The 23437-nt window shown below is 40.9% G+C and overlaps 1 protein-coding gene and 1 long non-coding RNA gene across 3 annotated transcripts; both read left to right on the plus strand.

Moving 5' to 3' along the window:
• The first annotated feature begins 3240 nt into the window (after positions 1 to 3240).
• LOC107277618 (uncharacterized) lies at positions 3241 to 8363 on the plus strand. 2 transcript variants are annotated; one of them, XR_010738159.1, is made up of 10 exons: positions 3773 to 3910; positions 3991 to 4093; positions 4180 to 4328; positions 4834 to 4892; positions 4963 to 5077; positions 5182 to 5251; positions 5326 to 5366; positions 5655 to 6481; positions 6747 to 6839; positions 8111 to 8363. It is a non-coding gene; the product is annotated as an uncharacterized lncRNA (long non-coding RNA). The 2 variants fall into 2 exon arrangements; XR_010738158.1 differs by lacking the exon at positions 3991 to 4093 and having other exon boundaries at positions 3241 to 3910; positions 4249 to 4328.
• Positions 8364 to 13626: 5263 nt separating this feature from the next.
• On the plus strand, positions 13627 to 21824 carry LOC4351846 (receptor protein kinase-like protein ZAR1). Its single transcript, XM_015763274.3, has 2 exons — positions 13627 to 15405; positions 20602 to 21824. Exons 1-2 carry the CDS (start codon positions 13824 to 13826, stop codon positions 21375 to 21377), a joined length of 2358 nt encoding a protein of 785 aa, XP_015618760.1. The 5' UTR covers positions 13627 to 13823; the 3' UTR covers positions 21378 to 21824.
• Positions 21825 to 23437: the final 1613 nt, after the last annotated feature.

Here is a 23437-nt window from a genome sequence, read left to right on the forward strand (position 1 = left end):
CTTCGACGCCAAAAACCGCACCGCCCTCTTCCCGCGACGCCGGAAACCGCACCCAGCGCCCTTCCCTACTTCGTCGGAAGATGCTTCAGCGACTTCCTCCTCAGCCTCCGCCTCAACTGCCACCACCGCCGCTGCCGCCTCCTCCGACAATATTTGGTAATGCAGTCTATTATTACTTTGTAAGCACATTGAAACATCGCAATTATATGATCTGTTCTTTTGCAAGGTAAAAAATTGCTTAAGCAGCTAATGAAAGTGATATTTAATTTTGTAACCAATCCTTTTTTACTGATACATACTGGTTGCACATACTCCCTTTTTTCTTCCAATGCAAAAAGAGTTTGAAGCTCAGCATATTAATTAGCCATTTTTGTCAGTAGTCAGCATGGTTTATTTTGTCAGTACTCTTTGCATATTTGGGAAAGCACTATATTGATATATATACACTATCACTTGGAGGCTCTTCTTTGCACCCTCATCCGCCTGTGAGTCAATCCATCATGCCGGTGGCCTCATCTTCCCCACATCTATCTGGGTGAATATTTAGGGGATTGAATTTTGGGTTGTTGTTGGATAGGATAGGATAAGCTTCATTTGGTTTATGTTTAGGGATATGACGTACCGGTTGGTCAGATTACACCTTTTTACATTTCAGTACGAAGCTTCATCTTACATTGGGTTTCATTGATTTATAATTTATCATTTAATTTTTCAGCATTTGATTGAATTTCTTACATTGGGTTTCCATCAAGTCGTCGTCTGGTCCCCTTCGCACCTCCTCGCCCCCACGCCGCTAGCCAGGTAAACATCTCTCACTCCCCTTCCCGTTCCTTCCTTAATTGCAAGGTTCCCCCTCCCCCCAGATCACCATATTCTTCTCTCGGGGTGCAGTGTGAGATCAATTAAGAAGAATCAGCGCTGGCTAGGCTAGCATATTATGCTCAGCATGTATGTTCTGTGCATATGTGGAGTTTCCAATACTTTTGACTTTTGAGTGCTGACAGTATCTCTACTACTTAAAAAATACGAAACGTTTCCTTCGTCCGTCACAATAAAAAATAGCGAAAAAAATAAAAAGAAGTCCGATTGCTGTGGTAAAAAAAATAGTGTACAACCGATTCCCCCTAGAAAGGAAAAAAAAGCCTGAGAAAAAATAGCGAAAAAATAACTTTGAAAAAAAGTCCGTAACCTTATATCAGATTCCCCCTGAAATGGTGAGAAAAAAAAGTCTGTTTCCAACAAAAGGCAAAAAACAAAAAAAAAGTGGCGCAGAAAAAAAAAACGCCAAATCTGATTTCCTCAAAAAGGGAAAAAAATCCGACTCATGTAGAAGGCGAAAAACAAATTTAAAAAGGTCCGTCCGATTCCTTAGAAAGTGGCGAAAAAAAAGTCGTAAAAAATAATGGTTTGTATAAAATAAGAAAAATGCAAGAGAAAAAAAATAAAAAGGCGAAAAAAAGGACAGCAAAAAGAGTCTGATCTCTATTCGCTTTAGTATTCTGTTTATATCTCTTCTCTGTCTCTAATCTAATCTAACTAGAGAAGTTTTCATCGTACAACTTAAAAAAATGCCAAGAAAATAAAAACGGTTTAAAAAACGCGTAAGAAAAAAGTGTCAGAAAAAAGCGCAAAAAGAACACGCTAAAAAATATTTTCCATCTTCCATAAAAAATAAAAAAATGCACGAGAAAAAAAATATTTCCATCATCTGTAAAAAATAAAAAAACATGTCTGGAAGAATTATCAGAAAAAACGTGCCATTTCTAAAAAAATGTTAGAAAAAACCGCACAAGAAAAAAACACCGTTTATAAAAAACAAGCTGCTATGAAAAACTGCCAGAAAAAACGCTAAATTAATGATCACTTGGGTCGGATAGGATCCACCTTTTTTTCATTTCTACACGGCTTTTGTTTCGTCATTTATTCTCTTGTATTAGAAAAAAGCAAAAAAAAACACTCGGAAAAGAAGAAAAAACATGCGAGAAAAAGATTGTCAGAAAAAACAGGAAAAAAACGCACAAGAAAAAAAGCAAAAAAAAACACGCGTGAAAAATACGGTTTTTGCCGTCATTAAAAGTAGCAAAAATACATGCTAGGAAAAAAATTTCAGAAAGAAATGTGCCATTTATGAAAAATGGTTTGAGAAAACTGCGCAAGAAAAAAACACCGTTTATAAAAAGAGCCGCTCTGAAAAAACTATCAAAAAAAAATGCACCGTTTATAAAAAACTGGGTCAAAAAAACAATCGGATTCAACACAAGAAAAACCGCTATTTCTAATAACAGTTCGAGAAAACCGTCTGATTTAACGCGAGAAAAAACCCATCATTTCTAAAATATGGTTAGAAAAAACTGTTCGACTCAGTACGAGAAAAAAAACTGCCGTTTATACTAATAACCGCTACGAGAAACCGTCCTACTCAACACGACATAAAATTGATGGACGCTTAGATTGGATAGGATCCATCAAATTTTTTTTCATTTCCTACGCAGTTTTTGTTTCCTCATCTATTGACATGTATTGGAGATCCTGCACATCTTTGTATGCATTTATCAGACTATTTTTTTTTGTTAAGTATAGCTACTATTCTTGATAACACGTGGCATAAAAATTCCAGTAAAAACATATAATATGGAAATAATATTAAAAATAAACATATTTTTAATTGTTATTTATATAAGAGTGCATGGTGAATCTATTTTGTGTAGACTTAATCATGCGAGGCAGTGTAGGATTTGATTGATTCTATTATTGGTTGCAAGAATGAGATTAAAAGAGTATTTTAGATTATATGCATGTTGTCACGTGAATAATCCAATTATTTTAGATAAAGCAAACATCGGTAAGGTTGCCATCGTCAAGGTTGGGCCATTAGATGTTACAATTTTCTGATTGTCTTAGCTATAAAAGATCCATACAAATTAACATGTAATTCACATGGTTATGCATAAAAAAACTTATATTATGATATGAATTTTTTCACCCGTTGCAACGCACGAGCATTTTTCTAGTCAAATTAAATATCTAAGCAGCTTTCTAATCACATGATTTTTGAGCACTTAAATATATAATGGATGCATGCATTCAGATTCACCAAAGCACCTAGCGAGCGGTTATCTCTACTACTTAAAAAAATGTCGTAGTGGGGATGGTGAAGCAACGTACACGTGCGATCCAACGTAAAATAACGTAGACACGTGACCGTGGAAAAAAAAGGAACGCTTGGGAGCGATGCGCCACAGAAGCGATCCGGAAACAACGCAACAGAAGCGGCCCCAATCCATCCTCACGCATCCCCACATCGCCGCGCCCGCTCCACTCTTCCACCCCCGGCGACCCCATCGCCGCCAGCGATCCCGCGTTGATCTCCTCCGCATCCCCCTTCTGTGGCCAGATCCAGATCGATGGCGAGCCCCAGCGACCAACGCCGGCGCCCTCTGCTCCGGCAACCTCCTCCTCGGCCATCTCCTCCCCGACTCCCGGTCTCCATTGCAGCGCTCGCTTCCTCCGCATCCAACCTCGCGCCGCCCCCCATCGCCGCACGACGCCTCGATCGACGGCGCCCCCCATCGTCCCCGTCGACCGTCGCTGCCCACGGCGCCTCCAAACCGTCGCCGCATGCCCAGCTGATCCCCGTCGCCCACGACCACGCAGCCCACCTATCCTCCGTCGCCACCTCCACGAGTCACCTCACGTCGATATCCTCCGCGCCACCAGCGATCCCGCGTCGATCTCCTCCACGTCCCCCTTCCGTTGGCCGCCGTCGTCTCCACGCATGCTCACACTACTCCGCGGTGCTCGTCGGCGCAGCTCAGGACTACACCTCGTTGCCGATCGATCCCGCCCTCTTCCACTGGAGCCCCCTCGCTAACCTGATGCAACGACAAAAATGCAAGCTGCAGGCCTGTAGGTAATACGCTAATGCTCCCCATGCTCAAACGCTGTTCGACAAAATCCTTGCTTAGACGTTACAGTTGTGATGATGATCAGGGAAACCACTTAGGTGTTAATCCTTGCTAATATAGCCTGGTGATATGCCATGTTTTGTCTAGGAAGAGTTTACCAGGATGTTTACTACGCATACATGATTCAGGTAGTAGTGCTCTATGGACGAACTTGTATATGTAGTGCACTATGGATGTTTGCCAGCTTAACATGATTGTCTGGGATGATTTGTAGAAGCGGGCTATATTTTACTCAACTTGTTTCTGCGTAGCATGCTGACAAACTAAGTGTCTGGTGGGTTAGGGCACTACACAACATTGTGATGAGTGAGCCATTGCCACTATGCTGGTCATGGAGCAGCAAAGCAGAGACTATATGTTAAGGTGATGTCCTCTGTTCATAAATCCTCAAATAGTTAAAGATTTGAGTGCGAAATTTGAGTCATGTCTTTTAGGATGAATCTATTTATGTAGTTGCAATGTGTGCTTATGGTTTTGTGATTGGTTAGTGCAATATTTGACTACTGATTTGCTCCATCCATAAAGAGCTTCGAAATAAGATTAGTTAAATCTTATTTGAGTTTTAAATTTTAGTTTGTTAAATTTGCTCTTTTTCATGCCAGTGTGAGAAGGAATATGATTTTTGCATTCCTTAATATACTTATCAGTGGTATTTTTGAGGTTCTGTTCGGATGTATTATATCTTTGTGTCCTTGGATAAAATGATCTCCTACTCTTACTTATACTGAAGATTTTTTTCTTCTCACAAATTCATCCATCTCCATTCATTATGTTTCTTCATCACATTTGATAGTAACACAAACAGCAAGACCCAATTATCTTCCTTAACTGATCAACTAACTTTGGATCAACACATTGTCACTTTCAGGACATTGGCCCTTGTAGTCCTGGAAATTATTCTGGAGGTGGCTGTGACCTGAGCATACAGTACAGACTGGATCCTCCCTCTAAACCATGTTATTTCAGTTTCTGACTTGCATGCTCTATGCTATTTCAGTTGGTGACTTAAACCTTGGTAGAACCCAGCACAAATAGGAGGCGGCATCTTAATACAATGAAAAATGATGGGAACTCCATGCCAGATTTGTCAACACAATCAAGTCTATTCTTTCGTAAGTTATATCTTCACTGCCTATCTATAATTAATAGGAAGAGGCACACCAAGTTATTGATCACATAGTGGTTTGATTTGAGTTTTCCCGGCCACATGTTATAGGAAGAGGCACACTGGCCAATGTAACAAACTTAACTGCTGCCGAGGTTAGAAGAAAGCATGACAGGGAGAGGTATGCTTCACTTTCTAAAAAGCTTGGTTTCTCAATAGTAAGGGTTCATATTGATCTGTCCTATGGAAATCCAGGGTCTTGAGGTCAAGGTCATTGACGAGAGCATCCAATTAAGGTTGTGGGAATTTGACATGACAGTATTTAAGTTTGTCAAACCAAAATTTCTTTTCAAAAGAAGCAAATAATGTCAAGATTGTGTGATAAGACACTATTTGACTATGAATGATTGATGAATTAAGCTATATTAAAAGGATCAACAAGAAATCTTAATAAATATACTGCAATATGATGAATAGTGTGAAACTCACTCATGTTATAGCTTATGTGTTATTATCTGGAATCGACTAGCGAAAAAATGGAATCTTTATGATGTAAGCCTGATTTGCGATTTTTCACTACGTAGGTACTTTCATGAAGGTAAGTAGCAGAAATTCGGTGCCCATATCCTGTTGTTTCCAGTTGACGTCTTCAGATCCTTCTCAACATAATCGAAGGTAAACAAACTATTTTCCCTGTTTTCCTTGTGTGAATGATATGAAAAAATATTTTGCACTTGTTCAGTAATTTGTGCAAACTGGAAATACTGAAAATACTAAGGACGAAGAATAATATTCGAAGCCAATCCAAAAGCATTGCAAATGTCGAAGGACAAAAACTCCCAGTAATGCTTGCATGAAAATAGATTAAAACAGGCTCTCTGCGAACAAAATACATTTCTTAATATTGCTCATTTGATAACGAGGCTGGAAACCTAAGCATGTGAACACTATAAAGATGTGAAAATTATAAATATGTGACATACTTATTATTAGTTCTATATTAATGTTTTTGTTACATCCGATTTACACTCAATGATTATTTAACATAATTTCACTTGGTGTGATTTTTCTCCGTTGCAACGCATGGGCACCCTACTAGTATAAGGGATTTTGAGTTTTTGTTTGAATTGTTTGACCACTCGTCTTATTCAAAAAATTTGTGTAAATATAAAAAATGAAAAGTTGTGCTTAAAGTACTTTGAATAATAAAGTAAATCACAAAAAAATAAATAATAATTCCAAAATTTTTTGAATAAGATGAGTGGTCAAACAGTGCAAGCAAAAACTCAAAATCCCTTATATTATGGGACGAATGGAGTAAAATGGTTCTTTTAGAGTACCTCCTGGATTGTGCACAACCATGTGGAGTCGTAGGTGATGGTTGCAGCTCAGTCAATACCCGACAGCATAGGTACTAGCCTTTTATTACTCGGTAAATGTCCTCCTAAATTTTTCAAGTCATGCAATTTGTTCTACATAAAAATAGAGTGTGATCCTAATGTTTTGTTTCCCATATATAAATATCGCTTTCAAATTTGGTCAAAGCAACCCATATATAACAGATATCTGAGGCCTATTGTTTAAAAAATTGTGCAGTGAAGTTTAGTCCTTCTTAGGTCAATATTTGTTTTAAAAAAGATTGTGATACTCATATATGGGTTTGTGGCTTTTTGCAGTGCAGATGAAAATTCTTCTTAAATATACAGTTGCAGAGGACCTCAAACTTGTTTTAATGATGTTCAATGGTGTCTAGGCAAAATTGCTACCAGGTAAAGCTTCTTTATGTATTGTTGCTCTGACCATCATTTTTCTGCCAACATGATCAGTTATGTATGATATACAGTAAATCTGATTAGCTTTGTAGACTTGTGCAGATCTTTCCTAATTCATATAATTGATTTTTCCTGATTGCATATCACCCTTAATGCTATATTTCGTTACTTATGATTTCATTTAATGTTTGGGAGACTTATGGCTTATCTGTACTTGCTCTACTCAAAATCAAAACCTACGTCAAAGTTACCATGATATAGCAAATTAACTTTTCGTCTAAAGTCTGAACCTGAGCTATTAGATTGGCGTACAGTGTTTTGTTATGTTGTTGTGTGACCAATGCCAATAAACTTGACGTGGACACTCTTCTATGAACTTCATGAAGTCAGCATCCCATGTTGTAGCCTTCGGTGGATCGGTGGTCCAGATTGTCAGGTCTGTAGAGGCACAAATTTATTTGTAACTGGTTGATTTCTACTCGGGTTTGTTTCTCGCTTTTGATATTTGACAAGTATACTTGCAACGATACTAAGAGGAATGTTTAGTCTGCGTCCCTATTGTTGGTTGTGGACTTCTGCAATTATCTTGTTTTTTGAGTTATGTTAAATGCATATGTCCGGTAGGGATTTGAGGATGATATTGGAGTCCATGTAAACTGCAGATGGTAGTTTCCCAGTAAAATTAACTTCTTGCTTTGGTACATCTGATGTGGATTCCTTTTTTTTCTTTGCATAAGCATGCTAACAATCTTTTGCTACAACACTGCAAATCAATTTAACATGTACAATTCTTTCCATCATTGATGAAGCCACACAGAGATGAGCCTTGCCATCCCTTTCTCATGCGCATAGCCTTAATGAACTCCAAGATACAACACATCCATATTGATGGAAATTGGTCAGGGATCTAAACAAAATATTTCTTTGTGGGAACTTGGAAACATTTGATTACATGATCTCTCAATTTCTCATTGCCTTTAGTTATGAAAATATATCAATGTCAGTATTTTTGCATATGTTAGTGGTTTAAGATTTCGTGAATTGATTGCAATCATTATAATATATATCTATTTGTAGACAGAAAGAGAACTTAGCTGGTCAATCCCTCCATTTGACTTTTTTTTAGGGGTAAGGTTCTTGTTTCTATCCGGTAGTGCTTAAATGGACATAACTTCTACTTTTCTTTTTAATCCTATGAGAATTATTATGTAGCATCTTTGGTTATCAATGTTGTTCCTGCAAAGCGTTTGGTTGCCTTTTCTTTTCAGTTGGTTTGATTTGTTCAGAAGGGCTCGAGAGATGGTATCAGGCTATCAGCATCAGATGCTACCATGTTTGTGCAGAAGGCTTGCCAAACACACTCACGACGACATAGTGAATGATAGTATAAGAGGAATTGCATTTGGCGGCATATATGTGACAAGATGGAATGTATTTTTCAACATTCCAACCTCTATGTAAGATCGAATATATGCAATTAACATCTAAATCTAATAAATACGACATCATTTGCAATGTGCACCTATTTGTTATCTATATCCAACTGTAGCCCAAATATTGCAGTAAAATCTTTATTAAAATTTAGCATTAATCTTTGCATTAATATGTTTATCAAACTTTAGCATTTTATCATCAATTTTACATATCACATATTGATGTAAAGAAGTGGGTGGTTGTAGATGGTTATGGTGCACTGCTTTCAAGCTTGTCGAGATTCAAATGGGATATTCAACATTTTCACAAATTTGTTTGCTAATGTGGATTCCACGTACATGCTGTCTAGTTTTTTTTTCTAAAAGGGTGAATGCGAAGCTTCCCACCGGAATACTTCCATTGATGTGAAGCGTTTAGGTTACATAGCACTGAGCTTAATTAGTACTCCCACCATTTCGAAATGTTTGATACCGTTGACTTTTTAGCATATGTTTGGCCGTTCGTCTTATTCAAAAACTTTTGTGAAATATGTAAAATTATATGCCTACATAAAAATATATTTAACAATGAATCAAATGATAGGAAAAGAATTAATAATTACTTAAAAAATTTTTGAATAAGACGAACGGTCAAACATGTATTTAAAAAATCAACGGCGTTAAACATTTCGAAACGGAGGGAGTATTACATATATGAAAGAGGGTTGGAAAAACAACTTTTCCAGCGGAAGACCACCGGACGTTCTCGCGGTCTCATCTTTTCTATCTAGAGTGTTGCGTCTTCAATGCACAAATGAGTAGGGTTCGTTGTATAGATGGAGCTTCTTCGATGAAGAAGCAGGGTTCAATTTATCATTTTCGGTACTGTATCGGATATTTCCGAAATTTCAATTAGTTGGAAATTAGTCATAACTCGGTATATTTTAATCCAAAAATATAGCTGTCGATGAAATGGGAATGGGGTCCCCATTTCCCCGTCAAAATAATTAACCAAACACCAAAGCATTTCTGAAGAGGGAGCTAAACCAAAAGGACGCGATCATAGGCCCTGGTCTTGGGAGCCTGGGACCGTCTACCGTTGCTCGGGGGCTGCCTAGGCCCCCAAGTTTGCATCCTGGGGAGTTGGGGGAATAGCTCTGAGATAGCCACAAACTCTGGGTCCCGGACTAACTTGGGCCCGGGCACCCCGGGAGCCCGGGCACGAGCTGAATCTGTCCAGGCAAGTTAGCGGTTCTCTCTCTCTCTCTCGGTTTACCTCTACTACCCCTTAACAAGGACGTCTTCTCAAGTTACGTGGTGAAGACAACCACGGCCTCGGCATGGCCAGGGCCCGGGCTGCCTTCGCCCCCGGTAGAAATCGCCCCTCCTTATCCTCGAAGGAAGAGCATGGAAGCTTACCAGGGAAGTAACACAGAGATATTCATCTGGTTGTACCTTCCTCAGTAAGATACGCCATAAATATCCTAACTACCGCCTTAAAAGATGTCAGGGGTATCACGAAGATGCCACGTAGAGAAACCATCATCCAAAACCATCAAGGGAGTCAAACTGCACTGGTTTTAATAGTTAGGGGATCGAGATATCTGGTATTGCGGTTGAATGATACGAATTATATTCAGTCACTAGTTAAGGGAGCGAAAGTGCACTTATTCCTAAATTTGTGGGGACGGAGCGCAGATCCTTCCCTGGCCTAAGCAACGTGAAGGCCCAGATAAGCTTTCTCTGGACTCTTTACTGGGCCGTATATGGGAATTTCAGGCTCCGGTACAAAACACAATTTTGAGCCCCACAAAAATAAAGAGACAAAAATAAATTAGTAGTGGAGCTCTATTTAAGTCGAAAGAAGATTTTTAAAATGAATGTTACAAAAATATTATGTCATGATGTAGTGATTTAATTTTATTAAATAGAAAAATGGAATATTTAATACCTAGAATGCACGTTTATATCATCGTCATGAGCTATAGCACTTTGATTTGGTTTTGATTGCCATCGAATACTTATCGGAGCTAAAGAATAAACAAACCCGTTCTAGCCAAATCAACAAATGAGTAAGAGTGAGACTTTGTAAAAAATGAAATACATTGGCATAGATTAAAATATAAAAAATTTAGGCCCCCTAATTTTTGGGATCCTGTTCGGTCGCTCATTTGGCACGTCCTCATCGACGGCCCTGGCTCTTTGTAGTATAAGCCCACATAACTTCTCAATCACAAAGTGGGAGTGTATATTCATCTTAAATTCTCGATCCCAAACTGAGTTTTTTTCTTACACTAGTTCATAAGGTTATGCTTGCTTATTACTAATCAAACGCAACAAAATATACTAATTATTCCTAATCAATCCTAATCTTAAAATGATAATCACTAATTAGTAGTTGCTAATGATCTCTGCTAGCACAGATGGATGGTCTCATCCGGCCAAATTGGCTGGATACACCCATCCAATATCTTAGAGGATTATTCTTCGGGTGGCTGCTCCATCCATCTCACCCGTGAACCAAACAGCATAAAATACTTGACGGCCATATTTCATCAACCCTGATCCACTCAACCAAACACATCCTTAACTTTAACATTGCAGGGAATAAATTTTGGATGCACACTATCACTTGTGAACTAGACATAGTAAAGAGAAATGGAATCTATCAGTAATCAGGGCACTAGGGATAGAGATACATGCAAGTGAGTACCGCTACTGGACTGTAATGGACAGAAATAAACCACATTAACTCGCTATGTACATACAATGTATGTTTACTGATAATCACGGAAGCATTTGTAACCTTCCAAGAATCTTCTGTATTGAACAATAATCATTTTTATAGTGACTTCCTGAAAGTGAAACTACTTGTCTGTAGCAGCTATACCTGCATTAATCTTTCAGTTACTGATGATATCTGAAGATTGTCTTTGTCATGGCTGTGCACTCCATCTCCACTGGTGGATTGTTCAGAAACCAGAAACTATGGACAAAGAAGTAATAATAAGCATCAAGAAGTCAAGAACGACAATGACCAGTCTGCAGCAGGCGATGGAACTATTCCCTTAAAAAGTGGAAACACTTTGTACATTGCTGCCATTCTATACGACAAAATAAAATATTCTGGATTTTTTCTCACCCAAATACTGCAAGAAAACAGCAGAAAAACTCTGCAGATTCTACCAGAGTTGCAGTTCTGAACGCATGAGGACCAAAGATGCGAAAAATTCAGTATGCATGACTTAGGCTGTGTTTAGATCCAAAGTTTGGATCCAAACTTCAGTCCTTTTCCATCACATCAACCTGTCATACACACACAACTTTTCAGTCACATCATTTTCAATTTCAACCAAAATCAAAACTTTGCACTGAACTAAACACAGTCTTAGCTACTTATTTTGTAATCACTATGGCTATGTTTAGATCCAAAGTTTGGATCCAAACTTCAGTCCTTTTTCATCACATCAACCTGTCATACACACAACTTTTCAGTCACATCATCTCAAATTTCAACCAAAATCTAAACTTTGCGCTGAACTAAACACAGCCTATGTCAAGCCTGTCACTGCAAACTGTAGAAAGCACAATTGTCTACTATTACATATTTCCATTTGATGGACAAGGGACAAGAGTTGTTGCTTGTTGGTAGCACATTATAACTATAGTGTAGGCAGCTAAACAACAGTATTAAAAGTCCATAGGATCATCTGAATAACAGCCTGCACTTACCAATTACCATCTCCCATGAAACTAGCACATGATGAAAATAAACTGACCTGTGATATCTCACTGCACACCTAGCTTAGCTACTTACCAATTGCAATTAATCAATCACTCAACTTTCACTTAGGACAACCCTGCCAAATAGCAATGCAACTAGCAGCCAAGTTTACCAAACAAATTGAGACACAGGTTAATCAAAAGACCAGAAAGTAAGCAAAGACTCCACATGTACACCAATCATGCCCCATGTACTGTAAAGACATAATCTGCATCACTAAGATCGATCAAATCACACCCCAAGTCCAGGCACAGACATGATCTAGCAACAATGCCTGTTGCTAACCCAACCCAACCCAAGCATGCCATTGACAGCATAATTAACACCCAACCACAATCACTACCTGCATCCATGCACACTAATCTTTTCCTTGTGCTCTGAAATGATCAGTGGCACAGCTTAGCTCTGAATCTCTGATCAATGTGCGTGTTTACTCAGGCGCCGGCAAAGTGCACGGCCAAAGTGAAGCTAGCAAACGCATGCTTCACCAACCAAAGCCATGATGATGAGAAAACGGCCATCTATCCATCCAGCCTTTGGAACTCCGCAACGTCCTTCCATCATTCCCCCCAATCTATCTGTCAACATATCCTCTACTATTCAATGCAGTAGTGGTACTTGTATGCAATGCACAACACTTGAACTCAACACATTCCTTTGCTTCCCTTCTACTCCCCTCATAGGCACACACAATATCTTTGGTTTTCTCTCTCTAGGTAGCCTCTCCCTCTACTAACAATTGAGTTGCATTGACACAATTGGGGGGCCCCTATTTAATGAAGACCCCCACTATTATGCAACTCCACACATAACCACTTCCTCACTAGCATGGCAAAGGGGAGAGGATCATCATCCATCACTACTATACTAGCATGCACGCACGCCTCACTACATTTTCAATATCCAAGGTGGCCACTTTCAAGGGCTCAAACTCGCTTTCAAGGTGATGTTTGTCACTCGCGCGCCATCAGTGTTAAAAATAAAGTAAAGGTGGATTTTTGTTCGAGGAATATTTTTTTTATGGGTGGCGAATGTTTCCCAAAAACAATCTTGAATTTAAAAGAAAAAATCTTTAGAATCGAAGGGAAAAAATTAGGGGACATCCAAATTTAAGGAAGAATTTTCTTAGTTATCTTTTTTTCTCATTTAAATTGCTCACCCTGACCAAAAGAATTGATGATAAAGGTTTGAAAAAAAAGTAAAGGAAAAAAATGAAGATTTCCTCTGATATTCCCCATTTGAGAGGACTGAACAACAATTATAATTAATCTCCCGAAATCAAAATAGTAAACCATGAGTAAAAAAAGGATACATATGACTAGTCGTCCGATGAAAAACAGACGGCCCTGATAACACATAGAATAAGTAATTGTATTTCTCACCTAATGTTTTGACAATTTCCCTAAGCCAGATAAAACACTTAAAAATTGTTGACAAATATATTGTCATTGATCTAGAGTCCACCCTGAATTCCATAAAACCATCAGATGCCTCACATGGCAACCTAAGCTAGCTGCCAACATCAGCAGATCTGCTTCTTATAACCTTCCCCAACCTCTCCTCCCCTTCCTCTACTCTTCCATTTAAGTACTCCATGTTTCAGTTAGTGCTAGTCTGTTACTAGTGTTAGTGTTAGCCTCTCTCCCTCCCTCTCACACACTGTTCACTAACCCAATCACTAGGCAGCTCAGCTCAGCTCATTTCATTCTGAGTCTCAGCTCAGCTCAAGCAAAGTAAGCAAGAAGATTAGAAGAAGAGGAGGAAAAATTAATTGGGGTGAGTTTGATGACGACGCTACCCACCGCGATTCTACTCCTCCTCCTCCTCCTCGCGCTGCCGCCGCCGTCCGCCGTCGTCGCGCTCACCGCCGACGGCCTCGCGCTGCTGGCGCTCAAGGCGGCGGTCACCGACGACCCGCTGTCGGTGCTGTCGTCGTGGTCGGAGTCCGACCCCGACCCCTGCCGGTGGCCCGGGGTGACGTGCTCCAACGTGACGGCGGCGGGCGGCGAGCCGCGGCGGCGGGTGGTCGGGGTGGCGCTCGCCGGGAAGAACCTGTCCGGGTACATCCCGTCGGAGCTCGGCTCGCTGCTGTTCCTCCGGCGGCTGAACCTGCACGACAACCGGCTCGCCGGCGGCGTCCCGGCGGCGCTGTCGAACGCGTCGTCGCTGCACTCGCTGTTCCTCTACGGGAACCGGCTCACCGGCGCCCTCCCCGCCGCGCTCTGCGACATCCCGCGGCTGCAGAACCTCGACGTGTCGAGGAACGCGCTGTCCGGGGGGCTCCCCGGCGACCTCCGGAACTGCCGGAGCCTGCAGCGGCTCATCCTCGCCGGGAACTCGTTCTCCGGCGAGGTGCCGGCGGGGATCTGGGCCGAGATGGCCAGCCTCCAGCAGCTGGACATTTCGTCGAACGGGTTCAATGGCTCCATCCCGGCCGACCTCGGCGAGCTCCCGAGGCTCGCCGGCACGCTCAACCTGTCGCACAACCGGTTCTCCGGCGTCGTCCCGCCGGAGCTGGGGCGGCTGCCGGCGACCGTCACGCTCGACCTCCGCTTCAACAACCTCTCCGGCGCCATCCCGCAGACGGGCTCGCTCGCCAGCCAGGGCCCAACCTCCTTCCTCAACAACCCCGGCCTCTGCGGCTTCCCTCTCCAGGTCCCCTGCCGCGCCGTCCCGCCGCCGACGCAGTCGCCACCGGCACCGACGACCACGACGACCACGACCACCCCATCGTCGGCTTCCGCCGCCGCCGCGGCGGCATCGGAACACCACCAACCGATCAGGACCAGCCTGATCGCCCTCATCTCCATCGCCGACGCCGCCGGCGTCGCCCTCGTCGGCGTCATCCTAGTCTACGTCTACTGGAAGGTCAAGGATCGCAAGAAACAAGGCCGCTCCTCCACCGTCGCCGCCGGTGACGAGAACGAAAGCCGCCACGGGCTCTGCCGCTGCATATGGGGTCACCGGGGCGTCGACTCCGACACCGACACCGACGACTCGTCGGCGTCGGAGAACGGCGGCGGCGGAGGGAAGTACGGCGAGGGGGAGCTGGTGGCGATCGACAGGGGGTTCAGGGTGGAGCTGGACGAGCTGCTCCGGTCGTCGGCGTACGTGCTGGGGAAGGGAGGGAAGGGGATCGTGTACAAGGTGGTGGTCGGCAACGGCGCGACGCCGGTGGCGGTGCGGCGGCTGGGCGGCGGCGGTGGAGGCGGGGAGCGGTGCAAGGAGTTCGCGGCGGAGGCGCGGGCTGTGGGGCGGGCGCGCCACCCCAACGTGGTGCGGCTGCGCGCGTACTACTGGTCCGCCGACGAGAAGCTCGTCGTCACCGACTTCGTCGGCAACGGCAACCTCGCCGCCGCGATGCGTGGTAAACACTCTCTCTGATGACACTTACTGCTAAACTAATTTACTCCGTACTACTACCCCTCCTTTGTTTTTCTTTTTTTTTTCAAAGTCCTTTAATTTTGAAAGTTTGAAAAAAAAACTTAAAAACATCTAAAACACAAAATTGGTTTCATTAAATACAATTTTGAATATATTTTTAATATATGTTTTGTATGGAAATATTATTGTATTTTTTTTCTATAAGTTTGATTAAACTTAAAAAAAAGTCAAAACAACTTATAATATAAAACGGATAGAGTATTAAACAGAGCATATCGATGGCTAACACTCTTGATGGCTAACACTCTTGGATATTCATAAGCCACTCCGAAAACTTAAATTTTAAAATTTTTATGTAGTTTATTTTTGAGTATTTGTTTTTACGCCGATAATAAAAAAATATGTAAAGATTTTATTTATATATTATTTTTTAAGTTGTTTATATAGTGGTAAGCGAAACTGGGGGCGTCTTTAATTTTAGTAAGAATCGAGAATTGTTGGTTTTTCTCTTTTTTGACAAAATTTTGTCGAGATTTTGACGTTGGTTTTATTAGATTGGATGGAACATTGTCTTGCGTTAGTTGTTGCATACAGTGTACTTATTTTGGAACGTTGCTATCGGAGTGGCATGGTAGTTGCAGTACCATGATTGATTTGCATTCGACGAGATCACCCGAGAGCCAAAACATTTTGATTAGGAAAATGTGGGTTTATCTGCCTGATTAGACAGTCAAATAGTTTGTGACACTATCAATAAAATCTAGGAACATTGGCTTAGGAAAATGTCGCCATCACATACCCTTTTTATTTTTTTTTCTTTTGTCGATTACACACCTCACAGTTCTTGATAATACTACTACGTGTATAGTAGAAGTACATTAGTAACTATCAATAGTCGGTTTTGTTTTATGTAGCGTTCTGGTTGTCTACTGCGTGCTTTATTTTTGTTTTGTTTTGGAGTTCTTTAATTGAGATGTCGTATACTCGTATGTAGCCACATGTACTTAATGCGTTCTGTTTGGCAGCACGTCCGCAGGCACAGTTTGATTTGTAAATTCTGCGAAAACTAGGAGAACTAAGGGCTTATTTGGTTAGTAGTATTTTCAAATCAAAGTAATAGGAAAAGTAAAAGATTAGGATGTCTTATGCACTCTATTTCTTAGAAATTTCTTCAAGAGGTCTCACCTTATACTAAGAATCCTATGAAATTAGCTTGCAAGACTATAATCCTTAGGAATTTGGTATGATATATTCCTGTAAAACGAACGATGAATATAGAAAAAAAATCCTAAGGATTCAATTCTTACAATAATGCATTGAAAATCATCAAAGTCGAATGAGTCCTAACTTGGTAAATCCATTAAGACTTGCTAAAATCCTAGAAGTAAAATTGGATAAAAAATTCCCCAATCCAAGTAGGGCTAAGTGTGCTGTACAATAACAGACAGCAAGCAACTTGTAAGTCAGAAAGGAGTCCGTGCAACGGAAGCGTGTCAAGGAGTACAACTCCAGCACAGAATAATTTAGTCTTACATACATGAAATGAAATGGATGGATCGATCTCATCTCCAATCATGGGGAGGAATTACCAAAAGGCAAATGCTTTCAGACAAAATCTGGAGCGAGACTGGTCCTTGGTCCTCCTACAAGGTTCCAAACAATGGCAGAAGAAAGGCACACCGGCTTGTCTCCCTGGCTGGACCACACCCTGCGTCCATGGGCATATCACTCGGAAGAATTGTCCTTAGTCCTATCCAGGCTTCGCAAAACCGAGGGTTCGTAAAACCGATGTCAGCCTCTCGGCTAGGTAAACCAGTCAAATTCAAATAATCAAACTGAATTTCAAATTTTCAATGAAATTCGCCTGGATTTTATTGGTTCAATTAATGGTTTTGCGTAAACAGCTATTTTCGATCAGCGGACGGTTTTTCGACCTTCTCATTTTTGGCCTTCCTACTATTCTTGCTATGTTCTTGGGAAAATTAATGGCTTTTTTTTCGTTGAGTTAAGTGGAGATTCATTGAGTCAAACAGTTTGATTAGTGAAAGTAAGTTAACACCTTAGACAGCCAAAGTATCGATCTCTTCTGACCTTTTGAATTGCATACACCGTCTAGTTTAAAGCTAAAAGATTAATACGATAGAGAAGGATGTACAATTTACTTATAAGCTTACCATATTCTCAAGAAAATTAATGGCAAAATTATTTTGTCAAGTTAGTTGGAGATTCACTGAGTCAAACAGTTTGACCAATGAAGTAAGTTAACACCTTAGATAAATATGAAGTACCAACCTCTTCTCATCTTCTAGGTACGTTGCACTTGCACACCCCGTTCAGTTTAAAACTGAAAGAGTAAATTGATAGAGAAGGACGGGCAGTTTATTTACCGGGTTGTTTGGTTGGAGGATTGCTGCTATCCATTGTAGACTGGACGGCGTGGTCCAATTATTTTGGAGGAATGAATCCATCCTCCTTATTAAGCTTGAGAATGTGATATGCTTTAATGTGTACGATAGCATCTCGTCGTCTACCTATTGCCTTATCATTTTTCAACCAAAATTTATTTTGAATTTTAGAACTTAAAATTTTGAGTTGGTTTTGAGGTGTTTTCTTTGTATTTTATTTTCTGGCATTGATTTTTAAACAGCTAAAAACACTAACATAAACGTTTTTATCATAAACTATTTTTACTGCTTAGTTCATTTTTCCCCGGCTTGTCAACCATAGATAAAACAATTAGAGATTAGACAGTTAGAACAATGAATTGATTTTAACTCCAAAAAATCCAATGTGATGGAAGTAGCATGAGGAGCAGCTGTAACCTGCATAAAGTTGGTGCGCATAGACCAGGAATATACTTTACTTCTTCTCTTTGAATAAAAAATAATTATCACTAAGCATCATTCGACAAGCTAGGTGCATTAAAATATATGGAACCAAGTCACACATTTATGCTCTGTAGTACTGTTTCATAGCATGAGAGGGGAAAAAGAGGGTGAAAGAGTACCCTTCTTTGTGAAAGTTTAATGTTTAGAAGAATCTTTACATCAAATCATATCAAGCTCCAAAGTTGTCTGTCTTACTGTCTTTACATAAGCACAATGCTGACAAACCAAAGTGAATTAAAAGGCTGAGAAATAGAAGGAGCCTTTCCAGCCCCTCCAGAATAAACAGGGGAAGACAGACAGAAAGACCTTTTCAGGCCTGAAACCTTTGTCACTGTCATGCCCTAACAGCATGCATCTCCTGGTCACTAATCTATCATTAGAGACTACCATTAAAGCTGTCCCTGGGAGCCAAAGGCAAAAAGACTAAAAAGTGAAAAATGAGGTGATAATTGCATAATCAGAGTGCCTTTTCTGTTGTGCTCAATGACAATGTAGAACTGGCTGGTGAGGCTGGTGTTTTGGCAGGTGTTGTGGTTTTAGGCTTGAAAGGACAAAGGTTGACAGCCTTTAATGATGGAAGAGAAAATTAAGAAATTCTCTAGGAGCTGCTAACAACAAACTGTTTGGTGTCTACTAATTTAGTTAGCATAGAAAGCCAGAAAATTTTCAGTATATTACACAAGTATCACCATAAAAAAATATTTTTATCACTATGTGTGTATACATGTCACTTCATTCTATTTATCTATGTAGGAGTAACATAGAAACAAATGCATTGATCTAAGTGAGTTGCTATCTAGTTTTATCTGGTTCAACCTAATTGGCAGGAGGATTTCTGCTCTATAAATATATAAGGCAAAACCTCTTGCCTTTCCTTAAAAAAAAAAAAACCTGAATGGGAGGGATCACGGTTGTAGTCATATTTTTTACAGTTAGCGACCAGTTCCTCTATAATATTATCTGAACCGTGAGAACCACTTATATGTGGGCCTCATTTTCCTCCAGATTCATACACCAGAGACTTTTAATACTCTTGTAGAGTCGCACAACTGCAGAGGATCCACCTCCTACGGTTAATGGTTAGTACTCTTATGTCTCCTCTGTCTGGGGCCTGGGACATGTTGAATCCAATCAAACACAGTGACAATGGGTTGCTTCTGTCTGGGGGGAACAAGAACAGTCACCAGGCAGGAGTGCAGTGCTGCCCTGCCATTGCACTTGCCACTCCATCATGTGTCTGCTGAAAGCCTGAAACTTCAAGGCATTTCTTGATCTGGTCCTGCAGACACATTGCTCTGCTAGTTAATCGGTCATTAAAATTCTGGGCACTTAGCTGGAGAGCTAATAAACGTGGGGGCGATCCATAATTCCATTTCCATATGCTGCTTGAGGATTTGAGTGCACGTGAGTATTGGGATCTTATTGTGAGCTAAGGCTAAGCTGCCGTCCGGCTTTGCACATGCGTCGTTGCAAATTGTATTTGGGTAATCATGTGGCTGGTAGAAAATAATGATGATTCTTGTTTAGATTGTTATCCTGTTTATTGTCCTAGTTAAAATTTGGTGCATGTTATATTACTCTTAGCTGTTCATAGTATTTTGTACTTGCTATGTTTTTTTATAACGTTGGTTAGTTACTTATATATATATATATATATATATATATATATATATATATATATATATATATATATATATATATATATATATATATATATATATATATATATATATATATATATATATATATATATATATATATATATATATATATATATATATATATATATATATATTAGATGGAGGTAGTAGTATTTTTTTTATGGGGACATAAGTAACAAATTTGCTGACCTGAGAGGCCATGTGCAGTTTTGTCGGCTTAAAATCGAGTGAAATTTCTATGGAACTCCTTCCGTTTCATGCAACTTATTTCTAGTCAAATATTTTTATGTTTAATTAAATTTATAGAAAAATTAAACATCTATAATACAAAATTAGTTTCTTTTGTGAACGCAAAAAATACAAAATTAGTTTCATTATATCTGTATTGGATATATTATAATAATGTGTTTGTTTTATGTTAAAATTCTACTATATTTTTTCAATATCAAATTTAAAAAAAATTGATTAGAAAAAAGACTAATACGACTTATAATATAAAACAGATGGAGTATGTTGTATGCCACTTTAATCTTCTAACACAGTAGTAAAAAAAAAGTGTAAAAACCAGTATAAAAAAATCCCCATATGCAAATTGATCGTTGACTCATGTACTCGTTGACTTTTCCCCAGGTCGTCCGGGTCAAACACCCCTGTCGTGGTCAACGCGGCTGAAGATCGCGAGGGGCGCGGCGCGCGGCCTCGCGTACCTCCACGAGTGCAGCCCGCGGCGGTTCGTCCACGGCGAGGTCAAGCCGTCCAACATCCTCCTCGACGCCGACTTCACCCCGCGCGTCGCCGACTTCGGCCTCGCCCGCCTCCTCGCCGTCGCCGGATGCGCCGACGACGTCGTCGACGCGCCCCCGGCGGCGCCGTCGTCGGGCGGCCTGCTCGGCGGCGCCATACCGTACGCGGCGAAGCCGGCGTCGTCCGTGGCGGCGGATCACCGCGGCGGCGGGTACCGCGCGCCCGAGGCGCGGACGGCGGGGGCGCGGCCGGCGCAGAAGTGGGACGTGTTCTCGTTCGGCGTGGTGCTGATGGAGCTCCTGACGGGGCGCGGCCCCGGCGACCACGCGTCGCCGTCGACATCGGCGTCGTTCTCGGCGCCGTCGTCGTCGTCGGCGGCGACGACGGACCGGTCAGGGAGCGGCGAGCACGGGCACGGCGCCGGCGTCGGCGGCGCAGTGGTGCCGGAGGTGGTGCGGTGGGTGCGGCGCGGGTTCGAGGAGGAGGCGCGGCCGGTGTCGGAGATGGTGGACCCGGCGCTGCTCCGGGACGCGCCGCCGCTGCCGAAGAAGGAGGTGGTGGCGGCGTTCCACCTCGCGCTCGCCTGCACCGAGCTCGACGCCGACCTCCGCCCCAGGATGAAGGCCGTCGCCGACACCCTCGACAAGATCGCCTCCTCATGATCGATCGATCGAGCGAGCTACCAACCGATGCAGATCAGAGCTCCATTGCGAAATCTTCTTCTTCTTCTTCTTCTTCTTCTTCTTCTTCTTCTTCTTCTTCTTCTTCTTCTTCTTCTTCTTCTTCTTCTTTCTTGCGCAAAATGTGAATTGATCATCACAAGATCATGCTTGTCCGAGAAATCATTTTCTTTCTCCTTTTTTTGGGTTCTTGGAAATATTTTTCCGAGCTTTTTTTTTCTTGAAACTTGTAAGTGGTGGTTTTTTTGGGTGGCTGCTATTCTTTTGGATGGAATTGATCAAATCATTTTGAGATGATATATATATATAGGGTATATAGGAGGGAAGTAGATAATCAAGTTGTTTGTTGTAAGTTCTATACTGTTGTGCTGTTTGTTCATTGAAAAGTTACATGTGAAATATCGAGGGGGAATATATACGCCGGTTTAATTTGGAGTCCGGGTTTGCGAGGAACAAGCTCCTAATACCCTTTTAATAACCATCACAATTTGTTAAAAAAACATGCTTTAAGACACATTTTGATTTAGATTATTTGATGGATTATCACCATGGATTATAGAAATAAATTAATTGTTTAAAAAACTAAACTTAACTAACATTTTAAGATAAGTGTTCTAAGCAATACATCATAATAAAATATTTTTTTAAAGAAAATATATTTTTTCGAAGCGTGTACCAAATAATTCGGTGAAGAATAAGCGCATTTAAGTTAACTAAGGGTGTGTTCGGCACCCATTTTCCCAACCCCTCTCCTCGTTTTCCGCACGCACGCTTTTCAAACTGCTTAACGGTGCGTTTTTTTGCAAAAAAGTTTCTATACGAAAGTTGCTTAAAAAAATCAAATTAATCTATTTTTTTTAAAAAAGCTAATACTTAATTAATCACGCGCTAATAGATCGCTCTATTTTCCGTGCGGGAGGGATTAGTTCCCATTCCCTGAAACCGAACACAGCCTAACCTAGCATCACTTTCCGATCCATCTAATCACCCATTGACCTATGTCGGAGCACGAGCTCCTCTAGTGGGAAGGTTAGGTACCCTCCCTTGGAGATTCGGCCAAGGTACGGGCACAATCTGTGGATTGCGATTCGGCCAAGGTTGGGTACCCTCCCTTGGAGATTCGACCGAGATCGCGATCGCATGTCCATAGATTGCGCTTGCGATTCACAACTCCTGTCTCCTGGTAGCTATGTACCCTCTTAGGCTGAGTTCGTTAGTGGGGGATGGGAACTAATCCCTTTGGCACCTAAAACGGAGCGACTCGTTAGCGCATGATTAATTAAGTATTAATCATTTTTAAAGAAAAAAGATTAATAGTATTTTAAAAACGACTTTCACATAGGAAATTTTTGCAAAAAAACATGTCGTTTTGCAGTTTGAGAAATGTGAGCGTGGAAAACGAGAGAGCTGAGTTGGGAAAGGTGGGGGAAGAACACATCCTGATAGTTTATGTTTTTATGGATACAATTGCATTTTGTATATAACTCATGGTTTCTATTTTCATATAATCATATTTCATATACAACTCTTGGTTTTTATCTTCATACTAGAAAAAATACCCGTGTGTAGCAACGCTATTTTAATTTTATTATTATACGGTTTAGTTAAGGTGAAATTCACTATGAGAATTCGCTTGGATATATATTTTTTTCTAGAAAATCATGAGCTGCGGTTAGGAGTCTGATCATTTCAAGTTAGCATGTAAGTTAATTTTTTAAAGATATTTCTTATACGGCTGCTCCTATATTTCCAAAAGCGAACGGACTTAAATCCCGACTCAAATACATATTTTTATTTCTAAAAGCGAACGAACTTAAAAACCGACTCATACACGAATGATGTACCAAAGTACTAGCAAAAACATCTTCAATCTTTATAATAGTTTCACTGTGAGAATTCGCTTGGATATATATTTTTTTTCTAGAAAACTATGAGCTACAATTAGAAGTCTGATCATCTCAAGATAGCATGCAAGTTTTTTTTAAAGAGATTTCTTATATGACTCAGATTTAAAACCCGACTCAAATAAAGATCTGTATTTT

This window comes from Oryza sativa, chromosome 12 (assembly GCF_034140825.1).
Source record: "Oryza sativa Japonica Group chromosome 12, ASM3414082v1".
Classification (NCBI taxonomy): Eukaryota; Viridiplantae; Streptophyta; class Magnoliopsida; order Poales; family Poaceae; genus Oryza; species Oryza sativa.